At 38.3% G+C, this 26,322-nt stretch overlaps 1 protein-coding gene across 5 annotated transcripts; it reads left to right on the top strand.

Annotated features, from left to right (window-relative positions):
• Positions 1–16,020: 16,020 nt before the first annotated feature.
• lysmd4 (LysM, putative peptidoglycan-binding, domain containing 4) lies at positions 16,021–20,011 on the top strand. 5 transcript variants are annotated; one of them, XR_003272956.2, is made up of 4 exons: positions 16,021–16,102; positions 17,564–17,838; positions 17,929–18,485; positions 19,789–20,011. XR_003272956.2 is itself a non-coding variant. In XM_026176000.2 (3 exons), exons 2-3 carry the CDS (start codon positions 17,578–17,580, stop codon positions 18,409–18,411), a joined length of 744 nt encoding a protein of 247 aa, XP_026031785.2. In that variant the 5' UTR covers positions 16,021–16,102; positions 17,564–17,577; the 3' UTR covers positions 18,412–20,011. The 5 variants fall into 5 exon arrangements, 4 of the variants coding, with proteins under 4 accessions (XP_026031785.2, XP_026031786.2, XP_026031788.2 ...); XM_026176000.2 differs by having other exon boundaries at positions 17,929–20,011; XM_026176001.2 differs by having other exon boundaries at positions 16,053–16,121; positions 17,929–20,011.
• Positions 20,012–26,322: the final 6,311 nt, after the last annotated feature.

Raw genomic sequence — 26,322 nt, 5'->3', positions numbered from 1 at the left:
AAACTCAAAGTTAGTTTTACCTTGTGTTTATGGACTGAGACGTCTAAGCAGGTCATACTGTCAAATTGTGCAGTGTCCGAAGTCTAGAAGACAAAGTCAAAATGTCAGGGGTCAAACCACCAGGCTGAATCACTGAGTGGACTAATTCCTGGTGTGTACACCATTCTGCATGGCAGAACCTGGTAAAGTCATGGATCACTGAGGATTGTAGCAAATGACAGTCAACAGTGAACTTACAACAGTGAAGATTACAAAGTAATCAGCAACCTCAATGTTTAGCCACTGAGCTGTAACCAAGCGATTGTTGCTCACTAAAGTGTGAAACGTTTCTCTTCACAGCTTAACAAAGCAAAACTGACTGCCTGCACAGTATTGAAAATAAAGGCATTCTTTTTTGCTGATCAAAAAACTTATTATACCTTTCTTAATAAAAATCTAGCAACTTTGCAAATTCAGAAAAATGAAGACTGTAAATGGTAAAGTGTGCATACTACTAATATGGGAGGGTGTGTTGGAAATCAACAAATAAATGCTTTTTTATATCAAATTGTGCCTCAGCTCCACTTCATGTTTTCATTCTTGCTGCATATTTTTCCTTCCCAGCTTATTTATGGGAAAAGGCGCACATCTGTGACTTTCTGTGCATACCTATTGTTCAGACATCTTCCTAAAGGACTACCATTGAAAAGCATGGATTCCTCTCGCAGCTGCAGTGTGTCAGAAGAACTCTTTGTGTTAGATTGTGTATGTCAAGAAAGTTTTATAAAGTGAGAGTTCATTTACAAGTTGATTTACGGCATGTTTTTATGAACATCCATTCAAGGACACTCTGACAGAATTCAAGTTGCAGAACTGTAAAAAGGTTGATGTGACAATTCATTAACTAAAGATGGAGACATATCAAAACCTTGTTGATATGTACCTTGATAAATAAGTGAAATGAGTGCTGTTTCTCTTTCAGCATAGATAAAATACATAACGAGAGCACAGATAGCAACTATGTGAAAGTCAAATGTCTAATTTTTTTAGCCTTTGTCTTTTACTGTTCTATTATCCTCTTTCTAACTTACCTGTCATGGTCCTCGTGTCTCTACCATTCTTCTATCTCCACTTTGTTCTCTTCCTCTCTCTCTGTTTTTGTTCTTACTGCTCTGTGTGTGGGTGTGTTTATCTACCTTACAAGGGTGGGATCCTCCTAGGATCTCCGCCCTCTCTTGGGCGCATCTGCATCAATCAAGCACCAGTGAATCATTTGGCAATCAGCTGTTTCCGACTTAAGCTGGGACCTGACCTTTAGTCATTGCCTGAGTGTTGTCTAACCACGGATGGCCCAGCAGCGTGCCGAGTCTTTGTTAGGAGATTGTGTTTTGGGGACCATCCTTCCATTAGATTTTGATAGACTGGTCTTTTGAACTCAGCGCTTCAAAAAGCCTTGGTATATAGCACTATCTGCACCAACATTGTAAACATACTCACTGAACTCTCATTCCTGAGTCCTTTGTTTGAGTCCTGTGTTTGAGTCCAGCCAGACAAACCATGACATAAATAGATTTAAAGACTGATACAATTCAAGGTCGAGAACATTTAACCCTTAGCATTCAGCTTATTCCACTGTCACATCTGCATCATCAAATTAATGTCAAACTACAACATATTTTTGCCTCTGAGAGGGTAAACCTTTGTGAAGCACACCAGGGAGGATCCAACAAGTCTCTTTTCATTTACCTCAAAATGGGGAAGGCAGAATGATACGGGGCCATAAGCCTTAATACAACAATCTTATTTCATGGAGGATACTGCCCTCTTGCCCCTTTTGTGCCTCTGAAGTTGATTTGAAGTCATGGTTTGTCCTTTTGATATGATGTTGGGTCAGACCAATTTGCCACCTGGTGGGGTAGGGGAAGAAGGGAGGTACATTTTTTAATTGTCAGGTCACTTGGTGCAGGGACAGAAGATCCTTTGGGCACATTGTCTGTCTTTGTGTGAAGGACCAGCCATCTGAAATCCCCCACCTCATTATGAGAGAGGGGAAAGATTAATTGACCAGTTCACTGACTGGCAGCCTCAAGACAAGATCAACTTAGCAAGGGAACTCAGCAATTAACATTGGACTACAGCACCTTTTCTTATACCAAGAGTAATCCTTTTATCATTAGTCTTTATAGTTCTATGAGGAAGATCAAGGCTAAGTTGCCCTTTGTCAAAGGTACAAAAAAAGCTCTAGACTTTGACAGCATCACTTAATTTTAGTGATAGCACGGATACCTCGGCTGCTAAAAAGACTTTAAGTGAGGTTGCAATAAACATGCTTTTTTAGTTGATAAATTAACAAAATATTAACAAAAATAAATGATATTTATAAAATATTACATCATGATATGCCAATCCCATTACTAATATATTAACTGCATGTAACAACTTTATGGGACAATTCTCTTCAGGTTAACTTCTCCTGTTGAGCGTTGTGGCATTCTGACATAGATTAAGCTTAAAATATTTTTATATATTATTATAAATTAATATATCCAAATATTAAATGAATCGTTCCCAAACAAAAAGCTTTCCAAGAAGATCTTCAATTAAGTTAATTTGATTTTCACAAATATATTTTATATACTAGCAAACCCAAAAGGAGACAATGACTATCCATCAGTTTTGAGGATGAATAGGTCCAGACAACAGAGGTGTCAGTGATGTGTTGCCAACACCTGCTGGTTCCCATGACGTTTGCATCACTAATAACAATACTGATTTTGACAGAAAACATAAAATGCATACCTGTATACATGCAATCTCTAACACACAAACACACTCTCTCTCTCTCTCTCTTTGCTTTTCGTGTGAACGCGAATGCTTCAGGGGGGAACAGAGTGCTGAAAAGATGTCATCATCACTCTCTTCAGGAGGCCATTATAGAAAGGAAGCTAATATACTGTGCAGATATTCCGGCATCTTTTTTACCAAGGGCTGCATATCCCTTGTGGGTGATCGGTAACATTGGTTGACATTTCCCTGGCTCCAATTAACCTTCAATTTGACTCTCAGTTTTGCCTGTCCTCTTTTATTGTCTTCTTGAAAAAGTGGAAAAGGGATGGCAGGGTTGGAAACAAAAATACCTTTTCCTGATGTTGACCATTTCCTTTTTTGCTCTAATTGTTTTCTTTCCCCGTGGATGCCCACAAAAAATAGAACAAGGATGTGTTTCATCAGTAGGTCATGGCATTATCCACAAAAGGTTAATACAGTGCTGCTCTGTATTGTATTGTATAAAATACCTTCAAATGGAAGACAAGTGAAAGTATGTTTTGTTTGTAATACAGGCAGATACTTAAAACACTGTGTAGTAATATTATATTCATTGTGATTTTCTTTCCCTGAAAATTAATTTGTGTTTATTTTTAGTCAGGTATTGTTTTAATATATCAGTAAGAATTTGTCTTTATCTTAAGCTATATTAGTTGTGGTACTGCAGTCAGTGATTGTTTGGCTTGCAGAGATTACAAAAATGCAATTTGTACTACAGCATCCCTCCAACGTGTTGCTTCTTTTGCTTTTTACCGTGGTTCATCTAGCGGTCACTGACTGCCAGCGTTGCACATGTAAAAACAATCTGACAATTTACAAGTCACTTCATCTTCTACATTTGTTCTCAGTGCATGGAATTCCAGAGCATCCCCTCTTGTACTATAACAAACAAAACATAACTGTGAATCAAACCAATTTTTCTGACAACTGCTCATTAGCTAACTTGGCATTTGGTTCATTAGGTTAATATAAGACAGAAGTCACTACATTTGGAAAAATGCACTCACTGAACAAATTGTATACACCTTGCTAGTACTGTGCTGGATCTTCTTTTGCTTTCAGAACTGCCTTAATTCTTTATAGCATAGATTCAATAAGGTATGTTTAAGTTTGAGGTGATTTGACCTTTTTGCATTATGCAGCTAGAAGAAAGCCATCTAAAGATGGGTACACCGGGGTCATAAAGGATGGACATGGTCAGCAAAAATACCAGGCTGTGGCATTTAAACAATGCTCAACTGATACCAGAGTTAGCAAAAGTACAGACATTCTGTACTTAAGTAGAAATACAAATACTACTATTAAAAAATACTTTATTAAAAGTTGAAGTACTGATTCAACTTCTTTTCTCAATAAAAAGTAAAAAAGTACAGGCTCTGAAATGTACTCAAGTAAAAAGTAGCTCTTTGGAGGATTCTTCTATTTTTTTGCAATGCTAACTGAACCATGTACTTTATTAACATAATGATAAAATAATATTAGTATAGGTGACTTTGCCTTTAAACAGGAAAATGAGTACAGTCGGGGCTTAAAGTGGACTCAGCAGGTGGGGGAACCCTAAAATTAGTTGTAATGGCTCAGTGTGGCAAAAAGAATCATAACAATGCAATAGGGCGACCGTGGCTCAAGGGGTTGGGAAGCGCATCTGTAACCGGTTCGATCCCCGGGCTCTCTGTCCTGGTCGTTGTGTCCCTGGGCAAGACACTTTACCCTACGTGCCTACTGGTGTTGGCCAGAGGAGCCAATGGCGCGATATGGCAGCCTCGCTTCTGTCAGTCTGCCCCAGGGCAGCTGTGGCTACAACTGTAGCTTGCCTCCAGTAGTGTGTGAGAGTGAATGAATAGTGGTATTGTAAAGCGCTTTGGGTGCCTTGAAAAGCGCTATATAAATCCAATCCATTATTATTAATAGTATTTACTGAGAGCTGTAGTAGATTTTCTTAGTGTACAGGGTGTGATCAGCTGACCTGCTGCTCTTTGTGGATGTAGACAACTGAATTCAACCAGATGTCAGCAGATGTTTCATGAGTTGTACTGCCTGATTTCCATCCTCTACACTGACAGTACACTGTTTGTGCTGTCTTTTTTCTAGATGGTATAAAGTTGATATAAGGGTGGAATTCAGTGAATTAATCTAAGCATCATCAGCCAAAATTCATATGAATCTGTGTTGCACTTGATGTAACCTTACTCTGACCATGAAACCATAGCCACCGCCCACCAGTCACACACTGTTCAGTACTTTAAATCCATCACAATAGAGCAAACTAACCTGTTTATCCTGCACTAACCTGCAGAGGATGTTCATGCATTTCATGCAGGATTTTCATTACTACCTCAGTTTGATTTGTAGCATGTTTCACAATATGAAAAAACATAATGTCACATGTACAGACCCAATATCTAACTTAAAAACATGAGGACTTGATCTAAGCTTTAACTAAACAGTCTTTACCTTTAAATCTAACCTCTCTTCTTGCTCTCCTGTCCTGTCCTGTCCTGGCTCTCTCATCTTTCTCCATCTCTGAGTGAAGTTAGCTCTTTCTTTTCTCTCCTTTTGAAATACAGCAGCTGGACCTTTGGCTAGCAACACAGTGCAAGAAACTGAACACAAACAGCTTGTGTGTTTGCTGATGTTTGTTTGGGGTTTTTTTGTTTGTTTTTTTCGCCTGTCCCGTTTGGTCCTTTTGCCATCAGAATTATTGTCTGAAGACCAAGAAAGATGCTGATGTTTGTTAAGCTAATAGAAATGCTGCATTTGAAATGACCTGACACTTAAAAAAAAAAAAGTCACTCCCTTTATGCTCCCCACTCCGCTTTTGTAGCACTAGCTAGGTGCTGAAGTACCCGCAACTTACGGACACCCGCAGTGGTTCCAGTGTTCTAGCAAAAACAACCCTTTTAACCCCTGACTTTGGCACGCATCATCTCTTTATAAGCGACATCTTCTGGTGATCAATACACGAACAGGACTGCCATTCACGCGTTTCTGTTTAAGCTCAAATCGGCTTGGTGTTTGAAGGCTGGCGGTGACGAAATAATAACTCCACCCAAATGCGTTAGGGCAAAAGTAACAAGCCTGTTTTGAAAATGTGAGGAGTAGAAAGTACAGATGCTTGTTTTAAAAAAGAAGGGAGTAAAAGTAAAAAGCAGTCAGAAAAATAACTACTCACATAAAGTACAGATACCTGAAAATTCTACTTAAGTACAGAAACAACTGATTTTAAGGAGCTCAAAGTGTGTGGAGAAAATATTCCCCACACCATCAGCAGACTGAACCGTTGGCACCAGTCAGGATGCATTCATGTTTGCACCAAATTCTGTACCATTCAAATGCTGTAACAGAAATCAAGACTCATCAGACCAGGAAATCTTTTTCCAATCTTCTATTGCCTGATTTTAGTGAGCCTGTGTGAATTGTAGCCTCAGTTTTTTTTGTTCTTAGCTGACATGAGTGGCATCTGGTGTTGTCTGCTGCTGCTGTAGCCCATCTGCCAGTGACTTTTTGAGTTCTCATGCCTTCCTATCAGCTTAAAGCTGATATAAACCCTAGAGATGGCTGTGCAAGAAAATCCCAGTAGATCATCAGTTTCTGAAATACTTCGACCAGTTGGTATGCCACCGAGAACCATGTCACATTCAAAGTCCCTTAAATCACCTTTCTACTTTCAGATGCTTGGCTTCAGTAAGTCATCTTGACTGTGTCTACATACCTTCACTTTACCCTCTCTGGTAAATCAAGTTATTTTGCATATTTGTTTACAACAGTTGCATGTTTCAGTAGAAAACTTATATTTGCACCAGAATGCTAATAATCGCATTGCAGGAGGAAGCCATAATTTAAAATGCAATGTTAATATCTTGTCCCGCACCTTTTAATGAATTGCACACTTGTCCATTCCCATTTAAAGCATTTAATTACACTGTGTGTCATTTATAGTTTGCTGTCACTAGTGATCTATAGATTACAGTAAATAAGACTATGCATACACATTCATTCAAGTTATAGTGTTAATGTGATACTGGTGTATAACACCAGCTGTTCACTATTCTTTAGAAATCTACTACTTTCCAAAAACATTTTGGCTGAAAAGACCGCGCATTAACACAAGGTTACCAAAGCTTGTGACCTTGTTAAACTGAAGTACAAGCTAGAAACACAGATGGCATCATGATCCAGTACAATGCCCCAAATGTCCTAGCCCTGGTACGCAACTAGGGCGAGGTTATACAGAGCCTCAAATCTCATAGGACTGGAGTGTTAGCTCAACGTCAATCACAGTAATGATATCTGACACAGTGGTGAGGGTGGTGACAGGGCAAGGTTATGTGTCACTGTACGCTCATGGCCTGCATGAAGACCAGGACTGCCAGAGCTATGTCTCATGTGAGGGGTCACCCTTAGGGTCCAGAATCCAAATTAATATACCCCACACACAGTTCCACTGCACCTCTGAGCAAACCGCTCCCCAGTCCCCTGGATGAAGGCCTTTGTTGACTTGAATAGTACCCAGAGAGCACATCAGCACTGACATTATATTATAATATGCAAGGATGCTTGTTCTGTCTTTCTCATTATGCAGATGGTATTAATATTTATTTACTTATTATGAATGACCCCCATCCTGGTTTTTAGAGAATAATCAAATGTATATACACACAGTACTACCAAAATCATTTTTTAAGTTAATTCACCAGTATTCACAATCTCTTTAATTCAAATTCAAATTTTAATGCTAAAATATAATTATTTCTGTTATCTATGTGAATGATTTTGTTCTTCTTAAATTGAACACATACCAAATGCCCCAACTCTGGTACACTGTGGGTTATACAAACATTTAATCAGTTACTGGTAAATAACGGGTTAATTTAACAATAAATTGCAAAGCTGATTAGTGAATATTAAGAGTTTAATAGTAATATTAAACATATTCAGATTAAAAATATATTAAAATGCAGAAAATACATCAAAGCTTCCATGTAAGAACCTTAAAAAAGGTAATTTTCACTTGATAGTTGAGTTACATACTCCAAAGATAATTGCAAAGGCTTTAACAACAGCACCCAAGGACTGTGCAAAAACTTTGATGTGGTGCCGTAGGGCGCTACATTGGAAAATAAAAAGCTCTGTAAAGCTCTTTCCATGCCTTCAATATGATACATTATACTCGATATGGTTTTATGAAAAAAGAAATTCAAGGTCATTGTTTACTTTGGGTTCTAACAGTCAATGTCAAATGCTTAGCCAACCTAGGTATTTATGTCTACCAAGACCTAGTATATTCTTGTAAAGTTTGAAGAAATTTTAAAGTTTTAAATGATTTCCACATTTGGTGTGACCTTGACCTGATTTTCATCAAAATTAAATCAGCTCGAGCTGTTATTGGTATCGACCATCAGGCAAAAATTTTAAATTATATCTTAAAAACTGTAGACACTAGACCCAATAACAAACAGACAGATAAAACCTGATTATATACTCCCTCTCTCCGGTTGAAGAATAATTACTAAATACTACTAAGCTGAATCAAAAAATTATTTGAACCCATCATGAAATAAACCTTACTCAGTCCACAGTCTTAGTAGTCCCCATATACAAATAACCCAGCATTATTGTGTTCTCTCAAAGCATAGATAACATCAATTTTCATAACAGCTGTACCTCCCTTGACAACTCAACATTTAGTCGTTCCAGGACTCTGAGAACTTATGTGCAGCCTCTCCTAACTATTACAGCACACCACCACTCTTGCAGTAGCATGAGATCTAAGCACGCAGCGATGATGTTTTGGTTTGAATGTTCCTCTACTGGTGATGGATTGTTGAATTACGCCCCTCAGTGTTGTGAATCACGTTCACCTGGGCAGCTGACGTTTAATCAATAAACATCTGAACTGCTGCCATGACCCCGAGTCATAACGATTCAGTTTGGTTTCCCCACGCCGACTACTGCAGAACCCCCACGGATTCCTAAGACAAAGCTGCAGTTACCTGTGGTTCATCTCAACATCCATCCAGCAGATGAAGCCAAAACTCTCACGCTCTATTTTTTGCAAGACAAATAATCAAGTGTCTTTCACAGTATACAGCAATCAGGTATAATCGGGCCTGTGTCAACACTTCAATAAAAATGAACAGAACTACTGTTGCCCTTGTTGATTGCAAACTAAATGTGCGCATACACTGAACTAGTTTTATTTTACCCGAACAACTTTCTGATCGTTTCTATAAAGATAATTTGGGTGTAAGTGAACAAAAGTTTAGGAACAATGTTACCAAAAAAAGAAAAGAAAGAAAAAGTTGGCAGATGTGGGTCAAAGAAAAGTGAATGAAACCAGTGTTGGGCATATAAATACTGCAACATCATATGTGATCATATCTTTGTTTTTGTGTGGTTTTGTGAGTAAAGGTTCAAACCTTTGGCTTTAGAAGTATATGTGAAGGTATCACAAATTAATCACACAATAAAAATTGAAACTTTGAACACAGGATAGTGAAACATGCAGTAATGTGGCCATACAGCCGTGAGTTCACAGATGTGGCGTACATGAATCTTTCACCTCAATGAATATTTAATCCTCATTCTGAATCATTTAAGGCAAACCCCTTCTGGTATTCTGTGGGCAACGTGGTTTTATCTCTGTCCCTCTCCCACCTCTCTTTCACTTGTTTTGCGTTTCTTCTCTCTATCTCTATCTCTCCCTATCTCTCTGTCATCTGGACAAGCTGTTCAGTGGCCCTGAAATACTGCAAATCATGCCGCTCTGTTGATCACCATTCAGTGTTACACCTTGAGTCTGAATGCAATGTAAATGATATGATGATTCCCTCTAAGGCAACGTTAACTTTACTTTCTTTCAGCTTCTTTAAGTGAAAGGTGACTTTATGAGACAATGAAGTCAACAGTAAGCTTCACTTCAATAATGCAGAGGTTGTGCTGGCTGAACATACAACAAAAACAAGTTAATCAGAGAACATGATATCAATTACTGCAGAATGATTTTCTTTAATTAAGAGACAGGTTTATATTGTCACTACAAAATCAGACTGGCATTTGAGGTTACTTTGGTGTCTTGTTAAAGGAGTCAGCTGGAGGTCATTTGTGGTTTCGGGCTGAATGAGTATGCACAAGTGGAAAGCAACACTACAATAGCAATAGCAGGTCTGCTATTGTGATATGGCAGAACATGGGTCATGTCTTCATCTGTAAGAAGTATTTAAAACTGATAATTCACCCGTGTGGCTTGGGAAGAATTAAGAGTTTGGACAGCCACCCAATAGCCATAGTTACCGGTAAGCTATATACAGTAGTTAGTTAGCGACGCAGTGCTACTTTACTCACTTAACTGTGCACTCTGTAGCACTTGTCAAATATCAAATGCTTCTTTAATGTCAATGAACAACTTGCAGTGTAACTTAAAATTGATTACTGTAGTTTGATTTCCAATGTGAAGGACACACGTTATGGCAGATATGCCTGACACGTTCCAGTGACCTGAAAGTACCACTGCACTGAAAATTGTTTATCTAAATGTACCGTATTTTTTGGATTATAAGGAGCACTGTCGATTTTAAGTGCACCTTATAGTGCAGAAAATATGGTAAAGCAAGTGGGAAGTTTGTTAAAAATTACTTCAAAAGTCACAATTTTGTTACTAGATGTCTGGGAAAGGAGCTGACACTGACACATCTCTGTGCAATAGACACACCCAATTGACTGAACAGATGTGTTACTGAATGCTACTCTGAAGGGATTCATATGAAAGCATACAATAAAAACAAAGTAGAGACTAGCTATTCCAAAGAACACTCAAATAAGCACTACACTTTGCTGCAGAGGTCAGTTTAGAAATTACAGATTGCTTCTATTCGCGGACAATCAATCACAGTTAAGTGTGCTTATTTTCTCAGATATGTGACTCTTAGTCACATATCCGATCATTTTTTGCTACCTGAATTCAACTTCCTGTCCAAGTTAATGCATGCATTTTAAACACAGTCTGTTGCTGGGTCAACTGTAAAATGTGTCAGTGGATGAGTAGTTAAAGATTTCTTTGTTTTACTACAGCACCAAATCTTTGTCATATACACTTAGGTCCACTAATATTTGGACATAGAGAGCTTTTTTCTAACTTTGATTCTGTAAATCACCACAATTAATTTTAAATGAAAAGCCTCAGATGCCATTGAAGTGCAGACTTTCAGCTTTAATTCAGTGGACTGAACAAAAAGATTGGATAAAAATTGGGTAATCTTGAACTCATGGACATCACCAGATGCTGGGTTTCCTCCTTTTTAATGCTCTGCCAGGCCTTTACTGCAGCGGCTTTTAGTTGCTGTTTGTTTGTGAGCCTTTCTGTCTTAAGTTTAGTCTTCAAAAAGTGAAATGCATGCTCAGTTGGGTTAAGATCAGGTGACTGACCATTCAAGAATATTGCACTTCTTTCTTTCTTTAAGAAACAACTGGGTTACTTTGACAGTATGTTTGGGTCATTGTCCATCTGTATTATGAACCATTATGAAACAATGTAATTAACTCTAAACACCTCAGAATTAATTCAGCTGCTTCTGTCCTGTATCACATCATCAATAAACACTTGTGTCTCAGTGCCACTGGCAGCTATGCACACCCAAGCCATCACATGATGTAGGAGGCTTTGGATCATGTACTGTTTCACATCTTCTCCATACTTTTTTCTTGTGATCATTCTGGTAGAGGTTGGTTGTGGTTTAATCTGTCCAAAGAATGTTTTTCCAGAACTGATTTTTTTAGATGTTATTCTTTAGAAAACTCTAATCAAACCCTTCTATTTCTAAGGCTTATAAGTAGCTTGCACCTTGCAGTGAACCCTCGTATCTACTTCCATGCAGTTGTCTCTTTATGGTAGACTTGGATATCGATATGCCTTCCTGCTGGAGAGTGTTGTTAACTTGGTTGGCTGTTGTGAAGGGGTTTCACTTCACCATGGAAATGATTCTGGGATCATCCACCACTGTTGTCTTTTGGGACGTCCGGGTCTTTTTTTGTGTTGGTGAGTTCACCAGTGCTTTCTTTCTTTCTCAGGATGTACAAAACTGTATATTTTGCCACTAATGTAGCAATTTCTCAGATGTTTTTTTTTCTGATTTCGCAACTTAAAGACGGTTTCTTTCACTTGCAAGTGAAAGCTTACTGTGATCAAGTGAGAGCTCCTTTGATCACATGTTATAGGCTATATATATGTTATAGGTTATACGTGCACCTGTTTAACTGTTCATTAATGCAAAATCTAATCAGACAATCACATGAAGGGTTGATTGAAGTGACATTGAATGTGAAATGGTTGTTTGTACCAGGGAGGCTGAAAACATGAACGCATGGATCCATCCACCATTGCATGAATGATTCAGGTTGCTGGTTGTAGTGTAATGTTGTGGGGGATATTCTCTTGGCACAATTTGGGACCTTCATTAGTATCATTTGAATTTCATTTAAATGCTACAGCCTACTTGAGTATTGTTGCTTACCATGTTCATCCCTCTATGACCACAGTGTACCCATCTTCTGATGGCTGCTTCCAGTAGGATAATACACGGTGTCACAAAGTTCAAATCTTCTCAAACTGATTTCTTGAACATAAGAATGACTTCATTGTTCTCAAATGACCTCCACAGTCACCAGATCTCAATCCTGCAAAGCACCTTTGGGATGTGGTGGAATGGGAGAAATGAGAGATTCACATCATGGGTGTGTGGCAAATCTGCAACAACTCTATAATGTAACAGAGTCAACAAAAATCTAGCGAAAATAAAAATATCACAAATAATATCAGCTGACTCCATATGGACCTAAAATGGCAAATAAAAGACAGGGATAATAAATACAAATCTATTTGTCTGGGAAATCTTCAAATGGTAAATGGCCTGTATTTATATAGCGCTTTACTAGTCCCTAAGGACCCCAAAGCGCTTTACATATCCAGTCATCCACCCCTTCACGCACACATTCACACACTGGTGATGGCAAGCTACATTGTAGCCACAGCCACCCTGGGGCGCACTGACAGAGGCGAGGCTGCCGGACACTGGCGCCACCGGGCCCTCTGACCACCACCAGTAGGCAATGGGTGAAGTGTCTTGCCCAAGGACACAACGACAGAGACTGTCCAAGCCGGGGCTCAAACCGGCAACCTTCCGATTACAAGGCGAACTCCCAACTCTTGAGCCACGATCGCCCCTCTTCAAGTAGTGCATGTTTTTAATGTGTTGTTTTTATATTGCTTAAGCTAACTCTTTTTGGCTAAAGTCCCCCGTGTGTTAAATTAATACCTTTTAAGTTATGTTTCAGTCTTTCAACATGGAGAATGAGTTTGATCATCATTCAAGTTTGCTACTTAAGTGACATTATAGGGCTTTGGACAAGAACTGTGAAAACTGGTGCCAATGGTCAGTTAATAGTTAGCTTAGCATGTATCTTCTATGTACCAGCAGCTCTTGAGCTGACCCATGCCAATGTGCTGTAACCTACAAAGTGTTTGTCTGATTCACAAGACTAATGAGAGTAAACCAGATAATGGCATTTCAGGTCTCAAATATATTTCATACAAACAGTACAGTTTTGGACTTATGCTTAGTGCCGTTTCGTTTCACTATCTTTGTGTTAGCATGCTGATTGTAGCGGGCTGTTTCTGTCCTGGATGTAGTTTTCACTTCAATCACACTCTTGTCCTTTTGTGCAATAAACATAAAAGTAATTTCCTGATTTCCACTCCTTAAAGACAATTTCACCATTTTTCTCCTCCTGCGCACAAACTGAAATCAGTTGATTGTAAAACAAGTGTGCAGAAAGAAAAAAGCATGTTTGGGGTTGTTGTTAATAACACATTACATTACTGCACTACTGAAAAATGTAATGTGATTACAGTAAGATGCTGGGTTTTTGTTTGTTTGTTTGTTTGTTTGTTTGTTTTGTTTTGTTTTTTACCAAATAGTGATTAAAGCATATTGTGTGACAAAAGCAGGCTTCCATAATAATGTTAATTATTATTTTCTATGTCTGACAAATAGTTATATTAACCACAGATGCACCAGAATGAGCTGTATTATTTTGAAATTGATTTCAGCTGGATATAGCTAGATTAAATACATTTTTAAAGACATTTTATTAATCAGTTATTTCCATGTTTTTACTCAGTCTATGTCTTTGAGAAGACGGGAGGAGCTTCTCAGCTATGAGAAGTTGAGACATCAGAAGACATCAGTGACTAACTAATAACAGGAAAGGATTCAAATAATGCCAGAAAACACTTGGTATCGCCTAACAGACGAACTTAAATGGCAAGTTCTGAAAGACCAATAGCCCCATCTAGTGGTAAAATGAGATACCACCACTACGGTGAGTGTTTTTTTTTTTTTATAAACTCCGGTCCTTTGCCTTAGGACAGAGGGACTAATATTAAGGTTATGACAGACTCTCAGCTCAAGACTGTGTGCTGCTTGATACTGTGCTCACCATCCCATTTTTTTCACCAGCAAAATTACAGCAGGCAAATAACTTGAGTCTCAGCGACTTGGATGAGCTGTAATGATTATTTTCCACCAACAGATGTCAGAATCATAGAAAATGATCATTTTAAGCAGAAAATACTAAAGGGCTGTCTTTTTTTATATACATTATACCTCATTTTATGTTTATGAACAGTTTCTTGTCTTGCATCTTGCTTTCTTGCATTTTGTAATTAATACTTTTGGTCATTAATTCTGCTATCTTAATATTCAGCAGCAGTCCCCTAACTGTAAAACAGATTCTTCAGCTTTTAAGTTCATGTTGATTTTGTTTACACCCCAAAATAGGTATAGAAACACAACAAATACAATATTTGTGAGTTGTTTTATGGACTGAAGCAACATTATAAGTAAAAACACTTCACAGCATGTCTCTTTACTAATGAATCCACCTTGACATTTGCCATTTGTACTAGTTTGCATTCACTCCGATGTCATTGTTGCACAGGTACAGATTTAGGACCAAAAATAGTACAGCAATTGGAATCAGAATTTATACAGTGCAGTGAAAAAATATTTAATCCCCTTCCTGATTTTTTAAATTACTTTGCATATTTGTCATACTTAAATATTACATATCATCAAACAAATTCAAAGCCATTTCTAAGGCATTGTGACTCTAGTGTACGATTATTCACAAATGGAGACTTGCCACTCCTGGGAAGGAGTGGCCAGCATACCAAAATTACTCAAAGAACACATCAATGACTCATCCAGGAGGTCACAAAAGAACCCGGAAACCAAACCAAAAAGAATGCAGAGCTTCATGTTACATTTGCCAAACAACATCTTCATGATCCCCAAGACGCTTGTGAAAATATTCTCCAGACTGATGAGAAAAAAGTGAAACTTTTTGGAAGTTTGAGTGCTGTTATATCTCGAATAAAACTAAGACAGTGTTTCATTAAGGAACATCATACAGTCAAACATGGTGGTGGTAGTGTGATGGTCTGGGGCTGCTCTGCTGCTTTGGGACCTTGACAACTTGTGTAATTGATGAACTATGAATTCTGCTTTATGCCAAAAAGTCTTGGAGAAAGACCAACCATCACTTTGTGTTCTGAATCTCAAATTCAGGTTATGCAGCAGGACAACACCTCAGCAAGTTCACATCTGAATGGCTCAAAAAAAGACAAAATGAAGGTTTTGGGGTGATCTGCCCAGACTTAAATCTGATTGAGATGCTCTGGTTTATGCTAGAAAACCCTCCAGTGTGGTTGAATTAAAATAATTCTACAAAGAAGAGTGGGGCAAAGGTGATGTGAAAAACATGTTAATGTTTATCACAAACATTTGATTGTACTTGTTGCTGCTAAGGGTGGCACAACTGGTTATTGGGTTTCATAACACTCATGATACACTCATGAAAATAGTATCTCTATAATCTCATTCCTGTATATCACTCTAATCTGCTGCATATCCTCCTCACCACTCGTCATACTCTGAGATCCTCCTCCTCTGTTTGCGTGACCACTACGAACTTTAGAGTAACAAGCAAAAAGACTGAAAATTAAATAAAATTTAATTGAACTGACAACAAATTTTAAAACCCAATTAAAAAAAACTTTAATAACTCTTTATAAAACTTTGGTCTATCATCTTTAACCGATTGTAACCGATGTGTTTAGCCTGAAACATCGCGGGTGGCGCTATTGCATGCTCGTATAATACCAACACGTTTTAGAGTGCGGCGAAGAAGAAAAGCCAACCAGACTGGTCTGGGAATTAGTGACCCATGCATTTTGGATAAGGTAATTGGAAAGAAACAAGGTACTCTGGGCGTTTGAAGTCAGTAAAAGTGTTTTCCTTTGGTCTTTATTCTCCAACGAATGACCCTGTTGTACTTATAATAGAAGTAAACCGAGTCGCTTGCTTGGTTTTTGTCGCGATGACGATAGTTTGTGAACCGAAGTCGAACTCCTTAAGCTAACCTGCTAGCATTAGCTCCTTTTAGCTCAAGTTACTGCTGCATTCAAGTGCGCACAGTAAGCTCCGTTCTTAGGAAACATGTTCTGTTAGTACTGTATATGGTAAGAGTTTTTGCCCTGGTGGGGGTTGCAATTTCCATCACAAAGTGTATTTAAATTGCCCAAGTTATGATGTCGAAAAGTTGGTAGATTAAATAAATGTTGCGTTTAATGTAATAGAATTTCTCCTAATCTAAAATAAAGACACTGAAAAGGAAAACAAACTTAACATTTTCAGCTTGTAAATGAAAACAAAAGAGCATGCCATAGTTTTAGTGTTTCTCGGGAACTGGATCATCAAGCATCTACCCAGTGATAATTCTGTCTTTTTATAAGCTTTTTGGTGCAGCACTCCACAGTCTCAGTTTCTCATATGACCCACTGGGAAGATTGCCCACCTCTCTTATGCCATAATAACTAGAGCCTGGTGGATGGGTTTTGCTTGTTAAGTAATGAGGTATCATTTATGCTTCAGGTTCAGGAGTATACTGTATTTATTGAGGCTGCTGTCTTTTTAAGAACAGGCAGGCTGCAGTGCTTTGTGTCTTGTTTTATTTAGTAGAAACAAGCCCCCACTTACCCCAAATAACCAGTGGTGATTGTCAGCCACTCTGCCTTTTTATTAGCACTATTCACATTCAGTACGTCTGTTAATTTTTAAAACCTCATGATGCAACTGTAGCCCATGGACTTGCTAAGTCACTCTCGGCTGGCTTAAGATTTCAATGTGGAGATTAAGCTCAGCATCAGTACATATTCACACACAACTGAATACTGTAGACTAACCTTGTGTTGTGGGTGGATCATCTCAGATACTGTCTTGGCTGAAGCTTGGTTCAATTTCGTTGACTTCTTCCTGCTGTATGATTGCCTTGTAGATAGCAAAACTGTATATATATATTTTTTTGTTTGTTCATTTTTTAGAACACCTCCAGTCAGAACATGGTTAATCATCTTTAAATAGAAACTAGCCAACCTTGTTAATTCTCTTTTGATTACCATCCAATGTTATTGTAAAACATGGTAGAAAAGCACATTGATCATTTTAGTGGAGTGAAGATTTTGGGCCGTTTATAACACTAACATAACCCAACTGTGTCTACATTGCACCTTTAATTATGAATGACAAAACATAAATTTGTACAGAACTTACTTAAACATAGAACATATGTTCCATGTAACTTTATCTACTGTGCAAGTATGACTGTGCATGTGTAAATATTTGCTATGTGCTTACATTTACAGGTTGGTGTTTAATTATGTGGCGGGGGGAGAATGGTCCGCGGGCTTTCCAGGCCCCGGTGGATGTTCACGCCAGTGCAGATGGCCAGGTCTATATGTTCAGGAGGAAAACAAATGAATGTGCTGCATCTTCAGACGATGAGGAACTCGGTGTCATGGAGTTGAGACCACGGGATTTCCAGGACCAGGAGGACAGACTGAAAAATGTCCCGCTGCTGGTGCGGGAAGTGTTAGCCGATGATAATCTCAGCAAGCTTGCACTGCAATATGGCTGCAAGGTAAAAGCTTTTTCATAGCTGCAGACATTTTTGTTAAATTATTTTTCTTCATGTGCTTATATTGATGTACGTTTGTCACTTTTTCAACAGGTAGCCGATATAAAACGGGTGAACAACCTAATGCAGGAACAAGATCTATTTGCACTGAAATTCATCAAAATACCAGTTCAGCAACACAGCTTCTTAACTGAAACTTTCTCAAATCCGAGTGATCCTCAAGAAGAAATGCCCAATGCTTCTCAAACACCAGTGGAGCCTCAGAACAAAGCCAGAGCCCAGCCTCATATACAAGAGGCCACAGATTTTCTCATGGAGGTGGATAATGATATAAACAAACTAATTCAAACCACAACTGATCGAGATGAGGAATTTCTGGATAACTCGCAAAAACAACAGCATTTTGGGTTGAAAGGACAGCGTCGGACCAGTTATGGTGCTGACTGGGGAATCAACTGGTGGAACGCTGTAGTTGCCATGCTCCTGATAGGCATCGTCCTTCCATTATTTTACATAATTTATAAAACAAAAGGTGCTCTACAGCCAAAAAACACATCAGTTATGCCTCAAGGATAAGCCTCAGTACAGCAAGGCATAAGGATCTTCACGAATCAGGATCGGAAGGCTTTGATCTTTGGAAAACCTGAAACGTAATTAATACTATTCTCTTCTTGGGCTTGGTAGTAGCCCACGATCACAATGATGCAAAATCTTTCAAGATTTTAACTCAGTGGAGTCTCTACCTTCAAGTGAAATGTCTGAATACTGTTCTAATTATTGTCACATTTTAGGACACCAACAATTTGTAAATTTTTTGTAAAATACACTTTCATGGAAAATCACTTTTACTGAAAAACAGTCAGCTGATGTCCCAGATCCTCAGGTGCTTCACTTAATTTGGAGCATTATTGCATGTGCATTGTGAAAATAATCACTCTACAGCCTGAACATCAATAGCAACCACACAGAGTATTTCTCTGGGAGAAAAATGTTTATCACAGTCTGCCTTTACACCACTGTATGAATGGATGAATGGTTTCAGCTCTGACATGTGAAATTAATGCTCAAGTGCCTTGAACTTGTATTTTTTTCCTAATGTCCTGCTATGGGGCGACTTCTCTAGTCATGAAAGAAAATCATAATGGTAAAAAGATTATGAGAAAATTACTGCTCACATGATTTATTACCTCAGCGTATGGACACTTTTCCCAAGAGTTTATGGTCTATCACTAATTGCAAGTGTAAAACAATAATGAAAAAAGTATGATTTAGTTAACAGGTAGTGTCCTTGTTTCGTTTTTTTGAGAGAGACATTCTTGTGGCGTTCCATATGTGAGCTGCCAACAGGGAACGTGACTCTGCAACAACACTCAACATGGTCGAAGAGATTTTCTCTCGTCTCTTACTTTTACTTTACACCTCTTCTTTACTTTTGTAAGTGATCTGCTGAGCCTGAGCTCAGCATTATCTGAGTAGCTTCATCCAAATATGCTTTGGATTATCAGTTTGGCCATTCTCATATTGGTGTTCTAATGTGCCAAATCGGTGTTTTGGATAGTAGCCTGCAAACCAACGGATGACGACATGGTAATAATGTAGAGTCCAAGACTGTCAGCGTCAAGATTTTATCATATTAGTATCATATCAGAGTATAACATTTATTTTAAACAAGGGTAAGCTATGTTATTACACATTGGGTTTAGCATCATGTGTGTTTGTTCTCGTCTAACTTTGTATCTGTGAATGTACCTCATGACTTTTTAGTACACAGTGCCAAATATGTGAATTTGTTTACAGTAATAATGGAGTGCAATATAGCTTATGTTGGTACTTCTTGTGAACTCTTGTGAACTTTAAAGATAATTAATTTTTAAACGTTCATTATTTTTAAAGAGTGCCTGAGTTCTCTGCCTGATTAAGTGCCTTAATGTCAAGTTTTTATTGTCTTTGCAGACGTCCACCAGGGAAGGCTGATGAATTTGCATGGCTTATGCACATTTTAGTGGCTGGATATTTTAATTTAATGAACTCAACAAACATGTTGAATATATTTGTTGGTGCATTTTTTTTAATTCAATGGAAAACTGACAGTGGTGCAAGACTCTGTATTTTGCATGTTCCAGTGTTTGAATACAAAGTTTTAAGTGTGATTGTCTATAAAGTATGCTCTTATGTGGTGGTGGTTTTTAATTCTTTTAATGCACTTGTCTTTGTATAATAAGATATACACACACACACACAGCTGTACATAGAGACAGAAAACAAAATGATAACAGACCTTTCCCATAAAAATGTGTTTTGATGTATTTAAATTAAAAATGTATTTATTTTTTTTTTGCAGTACCACTGCATATCAAAAGATGGCAGCATTGGCAAGAATCAGAATACTTGATTAATCCCAGAGGATATTATGTGATCACAGCCAGTGACTGTACAGTCATTGGTCACAGCTGGTCTAAGTTTAAAAAAATATAACAAAATATCTCTAATATAAATTTAAGGTGCTGCTCTTATCACCTCAAGGATCTATGAAAGATCGGTCAGCTGTTTGGTATGTTTTTAAATTTTGAAATTGTGTATATAATGGATTTTCAGCTTTTGGCAAATGTCTTTATCACAAACCAGGTTGGCAGGATAAATACCTCACATTGGCTACATACAGTACATTATAGTGAAGCTGAGCCTGCTAAGAGTTTGTTCAGTGTGGACTCGGTTACTCTTTGTATCCACTAGAAATGTGACACTTTTGGTCTGTGAACAACTGCTGCTGTGTGACTTTAATGGGCATCAAAGTCAAAGCGATTTATTTATAAATCAACAAAGATTGCAAAAATAGATCAAACTGGCAAGCAGAAATTAAATTTAACTGAGCTCTATAACACAGCCAGCTGAATTTCAAAGCTCCAGTGTTATGTTTTCTCACTGCATACAGAAATAACAGCATGCAGTTAGATCAGCATAGCTAAAATATATGAGAAATGTGATGCTTGCCCCATGGATGCTCATTGGAGCTGGGAGAATTTGCATCCAAGTGCTGTAGCAATTTAAAAGCTTAATAATCTACAGGGTTTTGTTTAAATGTAAGATTATATCTGTTAAAGTAACTGGATACGCATGTTTAAATACTCTACTGTTAATGGTAACCCTGAAGCCTACATGCGATGGGAAGAATCGTCGTGATTTCCAAAGCTCAATAACAGAAGTTGGGGTTGAGCTGTGTTGCTGCTGAGGCTGCCTTTTATTATTCCCTGACCTGAGACCCCCCCACCCCCATCTCATAACGACAGCTCATGAACCCTGCTCTGATCTAGCTCCAGGCCACAGAGCTCTGGCATCCTGCCACCTCCAGGCTCAGTCTTATCCTACTGCTGATACATCTTTTTGATATCACTAGTTTATTAAGTAGTTTTTTGTTGTTTTTTGCTTGGATATTTAAGGGGAAAAAAATAGAAAAACATGCCAGGAGAAAACGTTAAAGCGAGTGGACTTCAGGTTTGTGAAGACCTTCTACCTTCCTCACAAACCTAAAGTCTAGTTGCCTTCTTTTTTTCAAGCACTTAAGTTTACCATAACCTGGATTATTGAGAACCTACACAGACATACCAGGAGTAAAGCAAAGACTTTGTGCATGGGTGTGCTGTGGAGGTGGTGTCCCAGAAAAGCTGGTTTGGAATCAAGCAGCAGGGCTTTCTTAGAGGTGGGGGTTGAAATGGAGGGTTCCCCCCCCCCCCCCCCTCCTGAACAAAGCACAATCATCCAAACATTCAGAGAGGAGGGTAAATAGAGTGAGAAGATTCATGGCCAACCCGAAGCTCTGCAGCTTTAAGAAGTTTGCACACTTGAGCAGCTGGCAGCGGGCCACTTGGCCAACATAAACAGTCCTAATCCTTTTTCCAAGGAGCTTTCAGCACTCATCTCTCTGGCACATCGGGCACGGACTCACTCTCTCTCCGACATTCCTGTCTGTTTGGAGTTATGCGGAGACGTCACCAGGAGGCACTGTGGCACTAACAGTACATACTGTTGGGTTTATGCTGTTGATCATTATTCACTGCTAAGGTATGTGCCTTCCTTTGATTTTCCCATGAAGCGAAGCAGGTCTCAGTTTTCACTCTTTCTTAGCAGTAACGGAGGCCTGGTTTCAAAATGTAATGTGACTTGAAATGCAACAGAAGTAGGGGGCATGTTCACAGCATTGGCGTTGTCAGAAGTTAAATTGGTGACTTTTACATGGTCACCTTTTCTTTAAACGCCAAACTTTTTTAAAAAAAATGAGTTTCAGCTTTATTTGTGAGACTACATGTTTCTTGCCGTGATTTCTAGGATCATCTTACGAAATACTCAAAGGTAGAAACTGAAAACCTGAAATCCACAGCGCAAATGTAAGAATAGTAGAGTAAATGAATATCTTTAAAAAGCACACACGCACATAGTGATTCTTATTTTAAACAAAATTCAGTCGAGATATTTTGTGCGCTCGTGTGGGGCTACAGTCTGTTTCTACAGGGCAGGGAGATCCCGGGTTTTGATTTCCTACGCTCCCAGGGGGATTTGGCAGACACAGGGTAATTTGTAGTGAAATTTCCAGCGCAGTTTGTTTTGCAGGTGGCTGAGAATGAAGGCAGGGCGTGGTGGGGAATGAGAGAAGCAATTTGCTGTCTGTGGCATGTGAATGTGTGTTTTGTTACACAGCAGTAGCCTAGGTTTTAGTTGTAGCCGGTATGTGCTATGGTTAGGCCTGGATTGATGGAAGGGAGGCAGTACTCACAAGTCACAGAGAAACCATGAAAAGTGAGTAAACACTGTACACGAAGTAGATTATTGCATATGCATATATTTAACACTTTATTTGACATCTTTTTAAATTAATCAAGACATCTTTTGACAAGACAATCCATTCAACTGAAAGAGATTACTTTTCACCCCTTTGTGTACCCACATGAAAAGGCACTATCAGTTTGACACAGGAGTCAAAAAGCACTGCGAAAGAGGTCACATGACAAAGCAACATGAGTATGGATTTGAAAGGTCCTGCCAGAAGACGTTTCAGCCTCGCAGACTTTGGAGTGGATTCAATAAAAAAGTCGCCACTTTGAATCTCTAGCCAGAATTTCAGAGTTTAAATCTGCTCCAGATGTTCTAGCGCCACTTGAAGAACACACAAGGTGTCAGAGAATAAGCTCAGAATGAAATGTGTTTTAACCCGCATATCTTTTGTCTTACATCAAGACTATCATAACTAATTCACCAAGAAAAAAAAGAGAGACAAAATGTGCTTTGTCAAGAATACAGCTTTTTTTTAAAAAGAATGGAAATGCATAGTATATTTCGTGCATGCTGTATGTTATCCCTGGACTGACAACACAGCTGGATGGAGAATGTGATGTTCTGTCAGTTATGTTCTTGCAGGCGTGGCTGTTTTTCTTTCTCTGTTGCAGTGGAGGAACCAATTGTGCAGCACCTGTTTTAAATTCCACCCAGTGCTTGAAAGGTCTTCGCTTGACAGATTGTTGTAGTCAGACTACACAGATGGATTATATGAAGAGGGCAAAGTTACATAGTCTTTCATTAAAGTTGTCTGTTGAGTCTTTGTGACACCTAGAATAGTCTCGAAGCTCCAGTGCTGTATCTGGTGTCCGCACTTTGATTGTTCACACTAGTGAGCTTTCCCTACTCCACTTTTCACATGTTGTCAGCGCCTGAGGTATACATACTGCACAATACCATAGCAGTATCAATATACTGTACTACTGTTTACTATTGCTTAAAGCAATTCTTTGTTTGCATGTCATATAATGCACCTCAGTGTTTACAGGGGGCTCCACCTCGCATTCTTTATGTTTAAAAATCTTGAATTCATCAACACACTTGTTATATTATTTTTAGAAATGCTGTTACCTAATTTGGAATGCCCATACAGATCTATTGGGATTCAATGCAACAGCAAAAAACATGGCTTTAATGTTAAAGAAAAACACAGTATCAAGTAAGCCAATATCAAAAGAAAAGAAAAATATAGTGTGTACCTGTGGTTAGCATGCAATGCAAAAAATTAACAAGATATTGAAATCCAAAATGCTCCCAGCGCATTAATGGGTGTGTGAGGCTTTCCACTAACATATGTGTGCTGTTCTGTTACCATTGGGTTCAGAACTAAAGTACTGTATCTACACGATTCTTTAAGTTTTAAAAAGCAACCAGTGATACACAAAATTTAAATTAATTTAACTTCAATTAAAGTAAGTAAGTAAAAAATAAAGAAATAAATAAAATCTGGTAACATATTAGCTTCTGCTAGTTTCTGGATATTGTGAAAAAGAACTGATTTCTTAGTAAATTCTTAGTAATTGTATTTTGCTTCACAGGTACACTAAGTCCTTGGGCAGGTTGGTAGTATTTATAGATTCCATATACCTCTATGTACAAAGGCCTGTCATAAAGACAGCTTTAAATGTCTATCTTCTGGTTTTTGCCTTTTTCTAAATTGCACATTCTGCTTGTTTCCGCTCGTCCTTTGTATTTTGTTTTGGGTTTTTTTTTTTTGCTATATATTATCTATTGTTGCAATGCTCAAAATAGAACTACACTAACCTATATAAAATAGCATGAACACATAATAGGAATTAGAAACCTACAAAAAACATACATTCTCTCAATTTTTTTTTTATTGTCTAAATAAATGTATTGAGTAACGCGTCCCAGGAAGCATCATACCACCTGTAGTAGTGAGATGATACAAATACCTCAAACAGTATTTTTAGACATCCTCCTGAGAATCCTGTGCTCTAAGGAGTTTTCTCCCTTGTTGAGCTGTGGGGGAGCTGCAGAGCCATGACGACTCGACCTCTAAATTATTTTTCATCCACTTCCTCATCATCGCACTCTTTTGCTACTCTTGTGGTAAGTTATTAATTTACCTGTGGAGCTTATTTTTCACATTTAATCCATTTTATCATTCAATTGGTAAAAATTTAATGTTTCTTGTTATGGAAAGATGTTTTGTTTTACTGATGATCATTATATTTCATGGTCATTGCGGTTTGAGAATTTGATTTTTACAGACCAACAGATGTTTTTGCAAATATCTTTGAACTATTTTTTAAAATCCTTTTTTATTTGGTGTCACTGGGGTCATCTACATCATCAGATCAAATGTTCACTTCTTTGTGTCCTTGTTATCTGCAAAGGACAAAGGAACATGCTGGCAGGTAGAAAGAATCCACTGAGACAGGCATGGATGAAGGGAGGATAATTGGTTGGGCACGCTGTTCTAAATCACTGTATCCAAGTCAAGCGAACACCTGCTAGGCCTAAAGAAGCACAACAAGGCAATAAACAGGAGGTTCAAAATGAGCTCTGATAGCACATTACACCTGATAAAATTTAACTCTTATCTGCAACCCCCCTCTGAACCCATGTCCTCTAATTACAGCCTCAGCTCCAGAAGCTTTTAGTAAATACAGGGGAAACAGAGTTTGGTAGAAGCTGTGAAACCAGAAATTAGGTGGGCGCCTTCATACACACCTTCAGTGACACTAGTAAACAATGCGCAGAGATATCCACTTTTTTCTTACAGCTTTATTTTAAACCATCTTTGAAACTCTGTTCTAAAAAGGTTTTGCAAACACACACAAAAAAATAATAATTTGAATAAAGACACAAAGCACAACACGCACTGACAGCAAAAATAAAAACACTGCAGGGCAAAGCAGGTTGGAATGACATGTGAAGCAAACACAAGGACACACAGGTTTGGAACATTTTGGGTTCTGCTCCTCAGACACTATATCACTGCATCCATGCAATTAGAGTTTTCCTTTTCTTCAAAATAGTCTACTGTGGCAAAATCGATGCATTTGAGGCAAAAGCAAACAGAAGGAACGAGGTTAGATCTTCATTCTTTGTGGGTCAGGCCTTAAAACACATCTCATGTGATGTTGTCTTTAACAACACAGTGTGCTAAGGATTCCCTGGAGTGCATTTAGTTTGGCACGTTTGGTAAATGCATTGTGTTGATGGGGAACTACAACAGGGAAAGTCTGTATTTTGAATGAAGATATGGAAAGATTTTCATTTTATGTGGATGGAGAATATATTTCCATCTTTTATTCCATTCTGCCTTCTGCATACCAAATGAAACACCTAAGACTCACTGGCTTTCAATCTACTGACTAAAGAGACAATTACACTGTTCTTTTTTTTATGCCTTTAAGACATTTTCAAGGCCTTAATGCAAAATCCAGCCTCTTGATCTTAGCTGCAGAGATGTGTGTAAAACAGCTGTGTCAGACCAGGTGCAGTTAGTTCATTTTTCCAGTCACAATTTGTGCACAATTTATACCACAATTCCTGGCGGATAATTCGCAGCTCCTCTCTGCCAGATGAATACTGTTAAAAGTGCATGGTTTTTAAACTGGAACAGGAATGCCCCCGCACACTGGTAGGGGATTCCTGTTGTTAGTAGTCTTTGTGGTTTTATTCCATTCA

This window comes from Astatotilapia calliptera, chromosome 7, assembly GCF_964374335.1.
Source record: "Astatotilapia calliptera chromosome 7, fAstCal68.1, whole genome shotgun sequence".
In the NCBI taxonomy this organism is placed as follows: domain Eukaryota; kingdom Metazoa; phylum Chordata; class Actinopteri; order Cichliformes; family Cichlidae; genus Astatotilapia; species Astatotilapia calliptera.
This window is presented reverse-complemented; position numbering and strand designations above follow the sequence as displayed.